General features: G+C 40.8%; 1 protein-coding gene across 1 annotated transcript in view; it reads right to left on the bottom strand.

Annotated features, from left to right (window-relative positions):
* bckdhb (branched chain keto acid dehydrogenase E1 subunit beta) overlaps nt 1-16,825 on the bottom strand; it is a 43,631-nt gene that overhangs the window by 14,507 nt on the left and 12,299 nt on the right. The window contains exons 7-8 of the mRNA XM_084026677.1: nt 14,471-14,568; nt 12,824-12,934 (exon numbers count right to left, since the gene is read on the bottom strand). Coding sequence (XP_083882803.1) covers nt 12,824-12,934; nt 14,471-14,568 — 209 coding nt within the window. The remainder of the gene's footprint in view (nt 1-12,823; nt 12,935-14,470; nt 14,569-16,825) is intronic.

Below are 16,825 nucleotides of genomic sequence, written 5' to 3'. Positions count from 1 at the left end.
ACACTTATGGCATCCCTGCTAGGACACAATCTATTATAGTAGCCATACAATAAAAACGATCATATTGAAGCTTATTGTGCTCAGTTTTTCAAAGTCATGTGACAGTGTTTATTTGTTTCTCCTAGGAGGTAGAGAATTAAATGTCTGGTATTTTTCAAGCAAAAATTCCACATGTTCTCTCATTCCAGTTTCTCCAATGAGAGGAATCCATCGTTAATTAAATATTTGGGGATATTTGGGGATTTTGTATTGTGGGTCTGACAATACAGGGCTCTGGAAATAAATATTTTTTTATGGTTTCTTTTATAACCATAAAAAAATGTTATAAACAAAATCATGAGAAAATGATTAGCTGCTGAATCCGTGATGACAATTACCGATTGTGTCCCTAGTTTCTATAATTATTTATTAGATCTGTAGAGTGTTGTTGTGAGTTTATTTTTTATTAACTATAAAACTGTGGTTGGTGATGTTCTTGTAAAATTCTCTTTTCGTGTTTAACACCTGTGTTTCCATTTAAAATATGAATATCTGCAAGTAAAGCCAATTTCACACTTCGAAGGCAACTAAAAAGTTGACAAAACTTATTAAGCAGTGTTGTGGGAGAACTCTTGCGGTTCTAAAGAAAATCTATGATGACAAGCTCACATCATATTGTACTAATTTCACCTCATAAACTGCTTTGCATTTGGTTGACTCCAAAGTAGAGACAATCATTGACATTGTGCAACAACACCAAAGAAAAGTTATCAGCAGAGAACATTAGATCGGTAAAATACAGGAGTCAAGCCTCAGCAACTGAGATGAGGGAAGAATGTCTCCTGCCAATGTAATCATAACAGTGTTGGATAATGAAAAAACAATTCCATTGTTGTGCAGGAATATGGAAATAAAGACAGTAATCAAAAGCAAATACCCAGCATACAGTGGTGATTTATTGTGGCAGCAGCATCACAAGACAACAATTTCATTAAGCCACCATAAAACTCACCACAAGACACAGACAATATGAGGAAGCTCTGAAGAGTAACACAAACGTCCACAACAGGAAGCTTGTTTAATGTACCCCAGTACCCGTGGCATTCCTACAAGAGCAAGGACATCACAGAGGATACTGCGTCTGTCTCCCATAAATACTTGGCAAAATGAGGCTTTCAAAAAACAAAACAATTATGTCCCAAATCCATTTGTCTCTTATTTACCGTAAGTAGTAACTCTTTTTGTTGCGACAGTCACCCAAGAGTCAACAAAAGTCCGTTGTGACGTTTTTGGAATAATTTCAGTTCTTTATCATTTGCCATTGTGCAGTAAGTAAAAACATACATAATGAGTGTACATACCCTGACTGTTTTGACTGTGTGGTTATCTACAGCCATCACAGCTGGATCCAGTGATGGACTGGGATTAAAAAAAAGAGAAGAAAAACAGCCCTGGCATTTGCAACTGACTGGCCTCATTTTCAAACCCAACACCAACCCCACCCAAATGTTGACATAAAAAGCTTGAGATAAAACCAAATGCAGAAATTCCACATAACAAACGTTACAGACTATAATCTCTAAAGGCACTGATTTATACTGAAAACAATTAAACACAATCCGAGAGTGGCAGAGCACTAGGTGCTATGACATGATACACTCCACAAACGGCACATTCAGCAAATATACCTAGGCTTGACACACTCGGCCAACAGAGATTTCTTTGTTTTCTCTTTCTTTGAAAAGTAACATCTGGTGGGAATCACTGCAAATATTTGCAAGCTAGGCTAATTATCTTCAACTTTACCTAGTGGAAGCTAGTTAGCCTAGCTGGCCAACTTTTGTAGGCTCAACAGAGTTTGACCAGAAACAAAAGTTGACCGGCAATGGAGGTTGCCGGGGTCTAAAAGGTCAGTCACCAGACAAAATAGGGTAACTCATGTATGTTTCAACCTGGACCCCAATTTCCCAAGTTTTTGTGTCTAAGTGACAACAATTTTTTAAATTAGTCCAGTATTGAATGCTGTAAAAAGCAGTGGCTTTATGGAATCCCTTGAGGCAAGATGGCATAATCTTTACATCCACGTAAAGTGCTTGTTATCAGAAGTGTGACATTCTGGGCTAGACTCTTTCCATAAGAGTCTAGCTTGAGAGGTCAAAAACCTGCATATTCCCAGAAGATGGCAGAGGAAACAGCCCAGTCAGGCAAAGCTTAGAAAAATTGGCATGTTTCATTTTGTGTAACCAAACTTGGGTCATGTAACTACTCACGTAACCGTATTTAAATAGGGACAACGTGGAAGTGCTTGGTCGCTTCTAACTTCACCCCCCTTTGGATCCTCAGGAATATACTGGGACAAGCTACATGCTAGCAAATTACCGCTGCGCGGAGTGCGCGCAAGAGCCATTGAGTGCATGCACAGAGGAGAGGGAGGTATGTATCACCTCGTCTAAGATCAGAGCAGAACATAGTTCAGTATGGAAATGCGGTGGTGTTTTCCTTTAAGTGGGACACAATGGTCTGGACAATCAGACCAGAGCAAGCAAAAGGTAAAAACGTTTTATTTCACCGCCGGGTCCTTTCCATAATGCTGTCAGAAACCTTAAAGAATCTGAGCCCGTCAGTTGCAAAAACAAGCATTTTTATGAGACGTAACATTACACAGATTGCTGTTCACTTGTCCTTACAGGTTGTTTCACAGCGGCCGCTTAGAGGGTTCTGCCTCAGTATTGAACCAATTTAAAACATTAATAGTCACAATAGTCACTTAGACAACATGTGAAAGTCTTTTAAGACAACTCCGCAACTTAAAACAGTATAACAAAACTATCAGGGTGCTGGCCAAACTGAACCCTGTGAAGTGCAGTCAGAATAAATAAATTAAAGAAAATAAAAAAATAAAATGTCAAAACTGAACACTGCGAATGAAAGTTCAGAAAGGACAGAGAAAAGTATGGAAATAATAAAGACTTTAAATGATGGTTAACAATTCCCACCATTAGTTTTGAATGGATTTTCAAAATACTGCAAGAAAGTAAAAATGCATAACACATTAGTAAATGTGTTTTCTATTAATTTTAAGAGCAGATGTAAAAAGAAAAAACATAAAACCCTCTGTTTGAAAATGATGAAAATCTTTATTACTTGTTGATTTTGGTTTCGGGTTACGTAACAGACTTCATGATTTATAACCGACTTTTAAAGGATCTGGAGAATCCTTGGGCAACAGACCTATCTGCTGGAATGTGTTGTATCTGAATGGACCTCTTGGATGTCTCTGTGTCCTCATGACTTCAAACACTCTGCCTTTTCCACTCAGTCATACTATTGGCCTACATGCTGACCTCAATGATCTGAATCTGCCCACACTGGCCAAGCTTCTTTAACTAAACCTTTCCCTCCAGTGGAAAACTGGGGACCTGAACGCCCCAAAAAACAACCACCGGTCCAATATAAAGCACCTTTCTACTAGGGCTCGCTTCACAACAGAAATTATCACTGCCATCATCATCATCATCATCAGGTACCAAAATTGTGTTTCGTCAACAATCATTGCATGAGAGAAATGGAAGCGAAATGTGATTTCTCTGCCTCGTTTTGATGCTTCAGCCCATTGTGTTTGGTAATTAATCTCATCCGTTTGATCTGTATGGGAGGCGTCCCGAGATGAGTGACTGCTCTGCGGTAAACTCTGGGTAGTCCTTCTCTTACAACAACATGAGAACAACCAGGGCTAATATTATCAGTGCATCTCATTTCTCAGTCTATCATGAGCTTTTTCAATGCATGGACGTGTGGATTTGGCCACATTTCTCCAGTGAGTGACACTGGGAAGAATTTGAGAAATCTCCAGTGCCTAGCTGTGGAATTTCAGCACAAGCTACTGCCAGGAGGAAGACTGGAAAAGAAGTCAGGAGCAGACAGTCAAGTTGGGGGGTGGAGACACAGAGGGGAGATTACTCTACCTTAAAATGTTGGTGGGTAAACCACAAATGGGCTTCATTAACCACACATTTTGTGAAGTACACATCTAATCTAGATATATTAACCACATGCTGGAAACTGAAGAGCTGGTCAAGGCTTTCATTCTTTTTGCAGTGTTGCATTACCCCATACTTTTCACCAGCGACACCAGGAGAAAGAGAAAGAGGAGTTGGGCTCATCACAGAAAAAACAACCATGAGTAATTTTCCACTGATATAACCATTGAAAGACTGCTGCGGCACGACACATGATAGAGTTATGACACACACACTCGTGAGCCAAAAGGCACGTATGGCACCCCCTCGCCTCAAGATTCACCCTTCCCGAATCCAATCTTTAAACGCTCTCTTGCCCCACGTGTTTTCTTTCTCTCTCTCCACAAAGCCCTGCTGGTTCAGTCCAAAGAGCCTAGTGTTAACACTGTAATTACAGACGTGGGCTACGATAATAAGAATGCAGGGAGTGTGGCCCAAACCTCCGGCCACTTTCTTCCTGTGCCATTTTCTTCTACTTTAGATTGTTTCCAGTGTGTGTGACAGTGGGCCAAAGATATTAGGAGTGTTGTGGTGGGCCAGTGAGCAGATACTGGCTGAGATTGCACAACTGAAAAGGAAACACGGGCAGGAGCCTGGTCTGTCTGCGCGCTAATCACTAGCAGGTCCCATGCCTGCCCCATCCCTGGCCCAGCTTCAGACCTCTGATAAAGGCAGTTTCTGCTCCCCACTGCACTCACTGGGTGTCAGATCTGGAGAGATATCACCAAGACAATGGAATCTAAATGACAAGTAGGCTCAATAATATCGTATTGTTCTCAACCATCCATTCTCTTTCTTCATTTAAGATGCAAGCAGTGTGTCATGACATAATCTGAACCCGGTGACAACACTCCTCGTCCTTGTCCCTGCCCCAGCTTCCTATGGCCTTTGCATTTCGCCTCCCATGCAGAGCATGCATTTCATGCAATTAAATGCAACTGATTGAATGTACACCTTGTTAGTTAACATTTTTACATCTACTGTTCTCAACACACTTTTCCTGGGGATAATCCTCTGGTACACAGTAGACTTGGGCCAGTTTAAACATTTTCAAACACATCTTCAAAACGTCGATGTAAACACAAGGTACGGCGTTCGCGTCTCCCACCTCGAAAAGTGATCTCTCTCATGCCGGCCTCGGCTCGTTCGACATCAGGGCGGCTGCAATTTGCGCACTGGCCGACTTGGAAACTTGCTAAATAAACACAATATTATTTTGATCACTTTGATCACACTCACACATTGTTGCTCATTACTAATGAAAGACGCATTGGATTTAGTGCTGTGACGCCGTCAGCACAGGTCGCTGATGTTTTTAATTGTCCTGAGCGTGTCATAAAGACAAATGCCGGTTCGACTGATTTGCATAAATTAAACCGGTTTAGCCCCATACACCGAACTGAACCGGTGAAACCAGCAGGGGTTCCCATTATTGAAAAAATGTGTGGTAACAAAAGCTAACTCTTAGAACAGTTGTAAGATGCTATGACATCATGGCCAATCACCAACAGGTGTCAATAGAACCGAGACACGCACACGAGCATGTGTGGATGGTTGGTTCTTTACTTTATGGCACTATACTTTCTTATGTCCTCCCTCATATTAGCTGTCAAATGCAATTCTAGTACAACTGTAGCTGCAGTTATCTAAAGGACAGAGGAAACAGACCATGGATGTATAATGAATATCAGACAGTGAGTGGCCACTTGCAGACTGCTTACCGACACAGTTTAACCGTTACTATGAGGTAACCAAGTTACAATGGGGTCTTTGTTCAATGTACCCAGTGCTGTCAGATGTGCTCAATATCCCTTCAACTACGCAATTTGTATTTTTTTCTTTCAACTTATTGTTGCCCCTTGCTGGAGAAGTACTCCCTCTGGTACAAGTATCCCTTGTTGGAAATCATCCTACCAATCATTTCAGTTATTTTAAAGCACTGCAGACGTTTAAAAAAAACTCCAAGAATCTAAGCTTAATTAAGTAAGAGCCCTTTGGAATGGTACCAGATTTATATCCATGGCCTTTTTCATATCGATTCAGAACATTAAAAGGTATAGTAAAATGATAGGGGGCATTCTCATTTAAAAATATGAATTCTGTTATTTGTAGGTTTTTATTCTTTTAACAGTACGACTTTGTTTTCTTGGCAAGGAATGTCTATAATACTAATCATCAGAAATTCTATGGTTACAACTGCACTGATGCTCGTTACGACTAGATAGTTTCTGTTGTCAAAAATACAGTGGAAACGAGCCCTTCTTCACAGCAGAAACAGGCAAGCCCTCGGTCGTCATCTAGAGGCCACCTGTTGGTGGCCATCATTTGTAGTTCTAAACCATTATCATGATGACAAAGCTCAAAGCTCATCTTTTGGAAAATAAGGCAAAAAAGGATCAACCGTTATTCCAACTGTAAGTTGAATGTTGGCTTTCATGAAATGCAAAGGTCATAGGAAGCTGGGGCAGGAACAAGGATAAGGAGTGATGTCACCGTGTTCCGATTATGTCATGACACACTGCTTGCATCTTAAATGAAGAAAGAGATGGATGGTGGAGAACAATTGGTGAACAAGTTTAAATGTTTATTTCAACATCATCAGTATGGTGAAATCTTAAATGAAACCTTCTGTGTCATGTTCAAATCAAACATGCAAATCTGGATCAAGAAGTGTGCTATGAACCAGCAGACTTTTTAGATTTCCATGTGGGCTTTGAGAAACCTGACTTCAATGGAAGAGCTCCACACATTTTCATAATTCAACATGATTGTAACTGAAATGCAGGATAATGAGGTAGATCTACAGGGAAAGCATCCAGTCCTTGTAAAATACAAATTTGTCACTTTTACTGGATTCTTGACAATCTCATTGTCTCATTCTTTCAGTTTCCACTTGACAAAAAAAAATAAATGCTTCAAGTTGTGGAACCGTAGCTGACCTCATTATAATGTACTCTGTAGCTGAGCTCAGAGTCTCTGGTGAACAGAGCGAAACTTTCGATGTTTACTATGGAGTTATTTAAAAAAATCCTACTGCCAGATGTGGCAGAACAATCTTGTGTCAAATTGGGGAAACAGACAAACCCCTGGAAAAGCTCACTTAACCACAATAATTCTGACACTCAACATTTTGACAATAAACTCTCCAAAACATGTTCAGGAGAGGTTAGAAATCCCTCATTTGATTTCCCCACTCAAAGCAACAGCCAGACTACTTACTTGATCATACATTTTAAAATTATGGTTTAAATGTTTGAAGCAATTTTTTATTATCAAAAAGATTGTTTCCATCCCAGGAAAGAGAGGATCATTTCATAAATACAGACAGACAATCAAATATGTTTTTAAGTAGCATCTTTTCAATATCCCATATTAGTGTGGTAGCATTTAAAAAAATATTTATTTTCCATTGGTCCATGGTGGACTGCTCTGCTAAAATATCTCAATGGAAACTGCATACGACAGATTATTCACCCCATATAATTATGGTAGGTATTATTAAAGACAATAACAGCCATCAAGTCAAAATAACATGTTGGACTTGACATTCAGCACAAGACACTGGTGGCTTCCTGTGTCCATTTGCCTTCATGCCCTTTTCCACCTCAGCGGCTGACAAACAAACATATCCAAGCGTACTGTGTCCTGCCTGACTCCCACCTGCTTCCATACACTATTTACACGCCGTCTTTGGCTCAGGACACACATTACAGCTTGAACCCATTAAGAGAAAGTGAGGGGGTAAGCAGAGCCTTGATAAGGAGGTCTTATCTGCACGGTGAGTCAACAAACTCCAGAGCACTCAGAACATGTGGACACTGCAACCTGCATCACTTCCAAGAATCAGAACAGATGCTGCTGCACACTCCTCCTTACTGCCTCCCTTAAATCTCTTCCTCCTCTATCGAGCATCCATTAAATTCGGACTTTGTTCGTGAATTGGGACAGAAATGTTTTTATATGCTGTAAGACATGACATATTGGTGCACTTTTGCACTTTGAGTCCTTAAGAGACTCCTTATGCATATAATTTTAAGAGTTGAACAGGTTCAGCCAAGTTAGTTGCATCACTGCGAGGGCTGAGATCCAGGCAGCGCTGCAGTCACAGAGACTTCAGCTTGGGCACAGGCCAAGAGACATCTATTGAGGGAGAAAGTTTACACACATTTAAGGGAAGACAATGAGCTGGAGAATTGTAACCAGGCACATCAGGGACCAGTGCTCTCAAATATACACTGTAGTTGGTTCAGCAAATCACCAGGTCCTAATATCAAACATTTAACGAAAAGCACTTTGGCACAATTTTAAGCAACTTCAGAAACTGCTTTGACAAAAACAGCTGCAACTCCCAAGCCAAATAGCTATTGTTTCAAATATTAGACTTTGTGAGGCCTGCTTCTGGGTCTGATTTGAAGTTACCGTCTTCACAGACAAGTTTTTGTTTGCACACCACATGTTAATTGCTGCGCTGTAGGGATTTGAACTACAATATTCATCATCCAACTTTCAAGGCTCCAGGGAAAGAGTGTTTGACACTCATGACAGATTTTGGATGGATTATGACTTACGGTCTTTTATGGGTACAGATGGGACTTGCAAACTCACAGGCTAGCACAGACTCGCTAAGAGGACATGCTCCGACTAACTTGGTCCCTGCGGATGAAATGAACAAACATCTGTGGGATGAGTCCAATAATACTGAGAGTGAGAAAAGCAGAGATAGTAAAAGAGAAAAATGACATTCAGAGCGAGTAACTAAGAGATATCAACACAACAGCAGCTATAAAACAGCTTTTTCTCTGAAGATAATGCCACTCCTTACAGTAACAGCCTCTTGGCCCACTGCATCTTGTGCAAGTATTAGGGACATAAAATTGACCAATCTAATAGTGTCAGTCATAAAAAATGGAAGCACGCACACATTCAACTCTATATGGTAAGGATGGTGTACAATAATGCACAAATGCAGTGTTTTTAGATTGTTTTCAGTAGTGTAAATCATTGATCAAGACAGATTAGGGCCATCAAATAAAAGTTTTATTTGAAGATGGGGGGGGGGGGGGGGGGGGGGACTTTGACCAATTGATTACTGTTTTTTTTAAATCTAGCCACCCTTAAGAACACATTATTTATGTTTATATATGTATTTATTAAAAAAAAAAAAAGACAAAATAAGCAGTGCTCCTGGAAATAAGTCTCTGCATGTTGTTGGAGAAAGGAGAGACAGTGAGACTTGAGGACTTCCTTGGGGCTTTGCCAAGTATTGCAACTTAATCTTGGCTACATCCGCCAATTGATGCTAGCGAGTTTGTCTTGGACAGGCCTGTTTAGAAGTGCAGATATGATTTATGGTGGACAGAGCAGTCACACGGTCAAGAATATAATGTAAGAGCGGAGGGAAAAATACGGAGCTTTGTTGTCGAGGTCCACGAGCTGCTGCCCAGCGAAGCCGTCTCCAGTAATGGTTAAAGAATTGATGTCTGTATTACGGACCAGCCCTGGCAAGCTATTGTAATACTTCACTGGCTGAATCTGGAAAAGCTGAGAATGAGGCTGAATCAGCAACGATGGACTAATACGATAATGAGAGCCGATATGTTTTTATACTGCTGACTGGCCAACTCAACGCCAAGCCAAACGAACTTGGATACATGCAAGAACGCGCGGAAATGTTGGCTAACTAAACAACAATAAAATACATAAAACAACAGGGAGTGAAGCAGACCACTCAGTGAGGAATCAAAAAGCTCTTATGCAGCCATGTGCATCTATGAGCATCTTTACAGAACTGTCAATCTCCACATGCACTTTGTCCAGGCACGGCAGGGAGACTTTCCACAGCATATCATCTGAGCCATTGGTCTGGCAGAGGTAAACCGGCCATTTTGTTCATCCCATAAAGTACCACTATTACATTTACTGGACCGCTCGGCTCTAGACAGCGGGTCAAAATAAAATACGCTCACTTTTTCGCTTCCTTTACAGCAAGTTCTGCCCATGATTCCCTTTGTCAACGAGAGGGTTGAATATATTTAGACCCAAGTATAGCTAGTGGCTGCCAAATGAATCCCTCAGGAAACAGAGTGTTGCCTTAATGATCTCTCCTGCTGAAAGACACATCATTCTTCTTTCATATTATACATAAACTATGCTCAAAAACAACACACTGGCTCCATATAAAACCAGCCCGCCACCCAACACATACACGTGCACACAGCCTTGACTGAAAGATGCGCAAGGTAAATGTGACTCACATGGAATTTTAATTGGCTGTCAGCAGCCGGATGCGAGTCTGTGGCCTATCTCACTGTCTGCACACTCACCGCATCCGACTGCCAGTTAATAAGCGGTACAAAGGGGCCAGCTTTACAGAGATGTGTGCTTTCTCGGAAAAAGCTCGACACCAGGTGTCCAATCTTTTGAATTAGGAAGTTGACACCATGTCTTGGCTACTTCCTCTCTACAGCTAAGAACAGTGCTAAAAGTCAAATCATCAGAAGCTTACAACCTTGACAAAAGGCTCCACAAAGTCTTCATTTACTCTGCCAAAAAGGCATGTAAACTGTTGAGGTTTGTACACCGCACCGTGACCCAGGACTACAGGTGATGCAGCGATGAAAATATAATCTCACTTTCAACAATCCATCTATCCATCCATGGCGCTGTACACACCTGTTCAGACTTCAGACTTCCCACTTCTATGTTCTTACCACTCAGATGAGGACCTAACACTTGTTTCTATTTTTTAGCTCTTATTTTAAGGCAATGATATGTTGTGGTTTCTTTCTTTCGACAAATGTACTTATTTTAAGTCGCTTTGGACAAAAGCATCTGCTAAATGCCCTAAATGTAAATGTCCACGGATATTCCCCTTAAACTAGCTCGACATGGGTGGGTTACTGTAGCAAACTCTTAATAACTAGAGCTGCAGCCGCAGAACCAACCAGATGTCACGCCAGCCCAGAGCAGCTTCAGCACCCAGTAGTTAGGGCACCACTGTGCAGGGTTATTGAGGACACGAAGGGCTGCCTTTCTCCTTTTATGCATTATACTTCAGGACTATACGCGCAGGCAAACTGGTGAACACTTCTGCCGATGCAGGCAATGACAGATCCACATGCATTGGCTGCTATATGTATTGTATACGATTGAGACAGGGGCTAATACAATAATAATGATCTCAAAATATTTTTTTCAATGATAGAATCTAATAATTCTCAATAATTTATCATGTAAGTATAGAGCTTCACAATTATACTGTATGAATAAAGCAGGTTGCACGCATTATCTGCCAATTATTTCCCCCATTAATCGATTAATTGATTGGTCTGTAATATGTCAGAAAATTGCAATTTCCCAGAGCCCAAGGTGACAGTCAAATTAAGGCAATTAACTGTGTTTCTGATTAAATTATTCTGTCACATGGTAATTACAAAAGAGATCTTGTATTGATGCTTTGTGCATCAGACCAACGCTGATTCCACCTCCTATTTATATTAACAAGTCTTATGTAAGCTTGACAGCACCATAGCATTCACACTGGTTTTCATTGCACGTCTGGATATTTGTATGTCGATACGCTTGTGATTAATTAAAAGATAAAATAAAAGCCCTTAATGTATATTTCTATGCATTAGCTTCTGTGATAAGAATCATGATTTAGCCTGAAATTAAGTGTGCCTTCACTGAGATTTGATAAAAAGCATCTTTCTGTTCTCAGCCAGGGAAAAGGATCTGACTGCAAGAAGAAAAAAACATTGTAGGGATACCAGTGTATCGGGGTAATGCAACAGTGACTTAATGGCCAAATATGAAAGAGGAATCGGGATGTGAGTGCGTATGTAGCAGGGTTGTGGAGAAATTGGTTTATGGCTTTGACATGGACAGACATTTGAGAGGGCATTTGGTTGGAGGAAATGACATGGAGAGATGTTGTTGACAAGCCAGAGGTGGCAGGCTTGGCATTATGCCCACTAAGCAGCACATAAACACTCAATTCGATTTCATGGCAGTGGTTTTAATGGGGAACTACGGCAACAAAAAAATCACCACATTCACTTGAGAAGTCCCCTCTTTGAGCAAACAATCTGCAACTGACTACTGTTCACTTTGAGTTTGAGTCCTTCAGCGGCAGCACAATGCTACAGTCTCTGCCATCCGTTCCAATTGACTCCCTCTTAAATTACTACTCTCCTACCGCAATTTCATCCTGTGCTTTAACTGTTGGTTATAAGGTTTGCTTGGCAGCATGAGCAGCATGGTGCTCACTGACAAAGTTGTATGTTTCACCAGAGGAGCAAGGAAACTAGACAATAAACACGGTTAATTAAATTGTACCTGGTGATTCAGCTGCAAAAAGCAGCCGTGTTGACACATGAACCCAGCAGGTGATATATTCAAGTGCCATTGAAGAAGCAGCATTGTGAGGGTGGAAAGGGTGTATACAAGCCTGTGAACCGCCTCGGGATATGCCTTAACACACAATCTGGTTTTCATAGCCAAAGAGCTTTTCAAAACATCAGACTCATTCCAGCTGGTTTAGTCTACTGACACTCAAAAGTGGTGACCAGAAAAGACGCCATTATTTCCCAAACTGCCTTGCGTTGTGCTCCTTCCCCCATTTCAAAATTTAGAAGGATGGATTACCTACTGATAAGCAAGCAAAGCTAAATTTAAAATATTTGTTTACAGGCAACAGAAAGAAATGGTATCGAGTCTGTTTCTCAGCAAAAAAATGAGTGAAGATTTTCCTGTACGGCTCACAATTTGTAGATGCAATTGTGTTCAGGCTGCTGTGTTTGTGATTGTATCTGTGTTTCTTTTACCTTACAAATGGTTTCAGTATCCCAGGGCAGGATGGTCTGTAGATCTATGAGCTCGCAGGACACTCCCAGTTTCTCTTGAGCCATATTGGCCACCTCTCTCATCACATGGATCTAAATGGAGAGAAAAAAAGGAAGAATAGCTTAAAATATAATGAGCTAAAGCAGTTTATAGCATGGAAAGGGATTTCACGTCTGCTACTTCATAAACTCTGTCCTAAATTTGGGGCGCATTATATGCAGTTCAATTCTAATAGGCACTAGATGGAAGGTGACTGATTACCTCCAGTTCCTGCAGAACTGCAAAATGTATTAGAAGCAGCATCTGCATTATTTATGACATGCAGAAATGCTGCAACATTTCTATGTAAACCATGGCAACTTAATAACTTTGCAAAATACCAATTTGAACAGTGCATTCATATATTTTTTCATTCATACATATATTTATAATTATCATTCACATTAGCTACTTTTTAAACACTGCTGGTACACATTGATGATCTAATCATCATCTCAAGTAGTAGTAATAATAATAAAAATAATAAATTGGCTTTTATTGCACTTGCTGCTGAGCAACAGACAGCTTCTCGCAGATCAGTGCCTAATAAAGTGAGCATGTGAAACTACAAACATGGCAAGCAAGTCATTCCCATTGATTCATCATTTGTGTCATAAAAGTACTTAAGTTCACAGAGTCCATCGTTACTGGCAGGCGTTATTGGCTGCTTTTAAATAAGAATAGCCGAGATAAATCTGAAAGAGTAGAGTGTCAACACTCAGCCTCAACAACAGCACAGCTTGAGGGCAGGGCCGCTATCTTTCAAACTGGCTTGATTAACAATAAAACTGCGAGGATTTGTTATGGAACGATGCTGCCACTACCTTATTTCCAGCCAATAAAGATGATGTTTCTGAGGGAGAAATCATTAATAGGACTGTTAAAACTGAGGGGGGAATATCCTCTGTTTGGGCGATCAGACACTGGGAACTGGGCACTCATCCTTTCACTCTGTGAAAGTTGTTTACTTTATTCTCATCTGCACAGGCCTGACAGACGAGGGGAGTAATGAGGTGGAAGGAAGGAGAGTGGTATTTCAAAAAAGGAGAACCATGCTTTCCACTACTTCACTGGATCCCTGTTCATCTTTGTCCACCCTTCAACAATAATACTGGCTTTGATGGAGAACGTTTCCATCAATGCCCTCCGACCCCCCTCCTATGTTCCAGGTACATTATGGCCTGGATAATCCAGTTAAAGTGGCCGGGTTGAATCAAAGTCAGTGATGACTCCTGGTGAGTTACAGGCAGCTTGATACAGAGTTGCAGAAAATAAAATCTCTCAGATGAAAAGAAAGGCAACAATGGAAAGTACACGGTGGACATGTGGTGTTAACAGACGGAGCGCTAAGAACAGCCTTGATGATGTGGAGATGTCTGGCAGATACAGCCACAGACTGCCAGCTGAGAGACCCCGCTGAGACAGAAGGGGCTTGTGATAGACTTAAAGTTAATCCACCCCTCGCCTCTGTGGCTTTAAACGGCATTTAGCAGAGATGAGATTGGACCCCTTTTTTTCCTGTGGCCATGGAAAATGATCCAAAGATAGATGACAACCGAAAACAGTAAGCGATGCACAGGAACGCCTACCTGTGTCCCCCAGGCAACCAGGGTGACATCACTTCCTTCCTGTAGGATCTCGGCCTGCGAGAGTGGGATGGTGTAGGGCTCCACGGGAACCTGCTCCACTGAGGAAACACACATGCATTCAATGACAGATTAGTATTCCATCAGCGCTTACGTGCAAACACATTACATGCAAGCTCACAGGCAAAATAAACGGAGGTTGATTCTGAACACTATGCACCCTGTGGTTTATATGCAAAATATTCAGATCATATGACAAACTGGTGAATGACAGACCGTCAAAGAACACAATTCCTACTCTAGAACATTTTTTCTGGCCCATTACAAATGTTTTTTCTTGCTTTATCCAGAACCAGAGACAGAGTGTGCTTTTATCAGCACAATCTGACGCATGACCTAATGATAGTTTTTGCCAGCTACAAGCCCATAACCCTGATTAATCCTGACGACAACAACACATTGGTGGGATGGGATATCAATCAGAAATGGGCCACATTAACGGGGCAGCTGTCCAAAAGGGGGGGCTTACAGCCAGCCTCTCTTTGAAACAAAGTCCAAGACAAAGTGCATGTAAGTATATGGTTTGAATAATAGTTAATGTCTTGGAAAACTGAAGCATGGAAATCATTACAATGCAAAAAGTTATCATAAACTCAAACTGTCATTAAGTTTAAACATGCAGCTTATTAGCACTATTCATACTGCCCAGACAACATATTATCACGAAATGTAGTGTTTTAAACCATCGTAGAATCATCATTCACCATTACGGCTTTGGCAACAAAAACAGCATGGGATCTTAAAGTGTGACTGGACCTTGAGCCGAACTGCTGAAAGCATTCCTATATGGCAACGTAGGAAGTCAAATTTACAATTAGGCAGAGGAATTATACGCTAGGGAGACGCTGGGTTTGAGACCTTTCTGGAAACCTTGAATGACTTCCATGATCCTTTCAAGCCTTTGAGAAGCCGTAAGGGAAAGAAAAATTGCCCATCCCGACGACCATATTAAAACAACATAAAGGGCTTCAGTGAATCATACGTAATTCCCGATTTAGGCTTCCAGACGAGACAGAAAATAGGACCTTAGAGTGGAATAATAGCATTTTGCAGAATGTTCAAATTTAATTATGAAAACTAGGTTATGGTTTTAATAAGTGGAATCTCAGACCCCACAAAACAGTATGAGACAAATGCATGTTTTTTTTTTATCCACTTCTGCACAAGAAAAGAGAGGCTGCTGGGATTAAAAACATGACTTCATAATCCAGGAAGAGATCATTAGAGGCATGTGGAGCTGGCATGAGAGGCTGGTTCGTTCTGCCCCTTTAGGAAATCCAAATAATACACTACCAGTACTAAGCCCCCTGTGTCAAAACAAAGAATCCTAACAAATAAAAGAAAGGGACCACATGTGAACCATACACACATAGTGATATGTTCATGTCATGCTGCAAGAAATAACATGACAAGCAAGACCTCTCTTATACAGAGCATATTACTGATGAACTATCTCTCAACACTTCCCAAAGGGCGAATAACCAAATTTATATCCACATCAATCTGAGACATATCTCCTGTATTATATTATCAAACCCTGCTCTGACAGAGTGCAATACATTTTCTACCGCATATTATCATAACTGGACAAATCAAATGTCAGTAAATTCTTTCATAGTCGCTGAACCCAACATGGATGTGATAGATTAGTCGACCACAGCCGGGAGGTATTAAAGCTTCAGCATCAGTTTTCTTATAGAATCTATGGCTACACTTTTTTCATAACAGAAGAAATCATCTATTAAGATTATTAACTAAGATTATTACTATTCATCATAGTTTTTGGTGGCCTTTTCAAACAGGCTCTTAAATTGCTGACATTTTGCAGCAAAATCGCTGCAATAAGTAGATTTGCTCAGGGATGCAAAGTAAATTTGTAAATTTCCATATGATTTTGAAATCCAACAGCAAGTTATTTTAACAGTGCTTTGAAAAAGACTGGGGAGCTAGACAGTTAAAAAGTGGAAGCTATCACATCTGATCTCTGTTGCACCATACAGTTTTTATCAACCTTCTCTGTGGGAGTATAAACTGCTCTGGAAAAGAGGAATCGATTGCAGCCCGTTAGGAAACAGGAGTCATGGTACAAAACCATCTAACTAAATTGGAAATACTGTCTGTATGCATGCATGCATGGGTCCCTGGCTCCTACTGTCCACGTGTCCTTGAGCAAAGACACTGAACCCCAAGTTGCTCCTCATGCGCTTCACAGCAGCCCAAATAAAGAGTGCACTTCCTAAAATACAGAGGTTGATGGATCTACCTGTACGTACAACTTTTACATACTTAGTATAATAG

Source organism: Eutrigla gurnardus (genome assembly GCF_963514095.1).
Source record: "Eutrigla gurnardus genome assembly, chromosome: 14".
NCBI lineage: Eukaryota > Metazoa > Chordata > Actinopteri > Perciformes > Triglidae > Eutrigla > Eutrigla gurnardus.
This window is presented reverse-complemented; position numbering and strand designations above follow the sequence as displayed.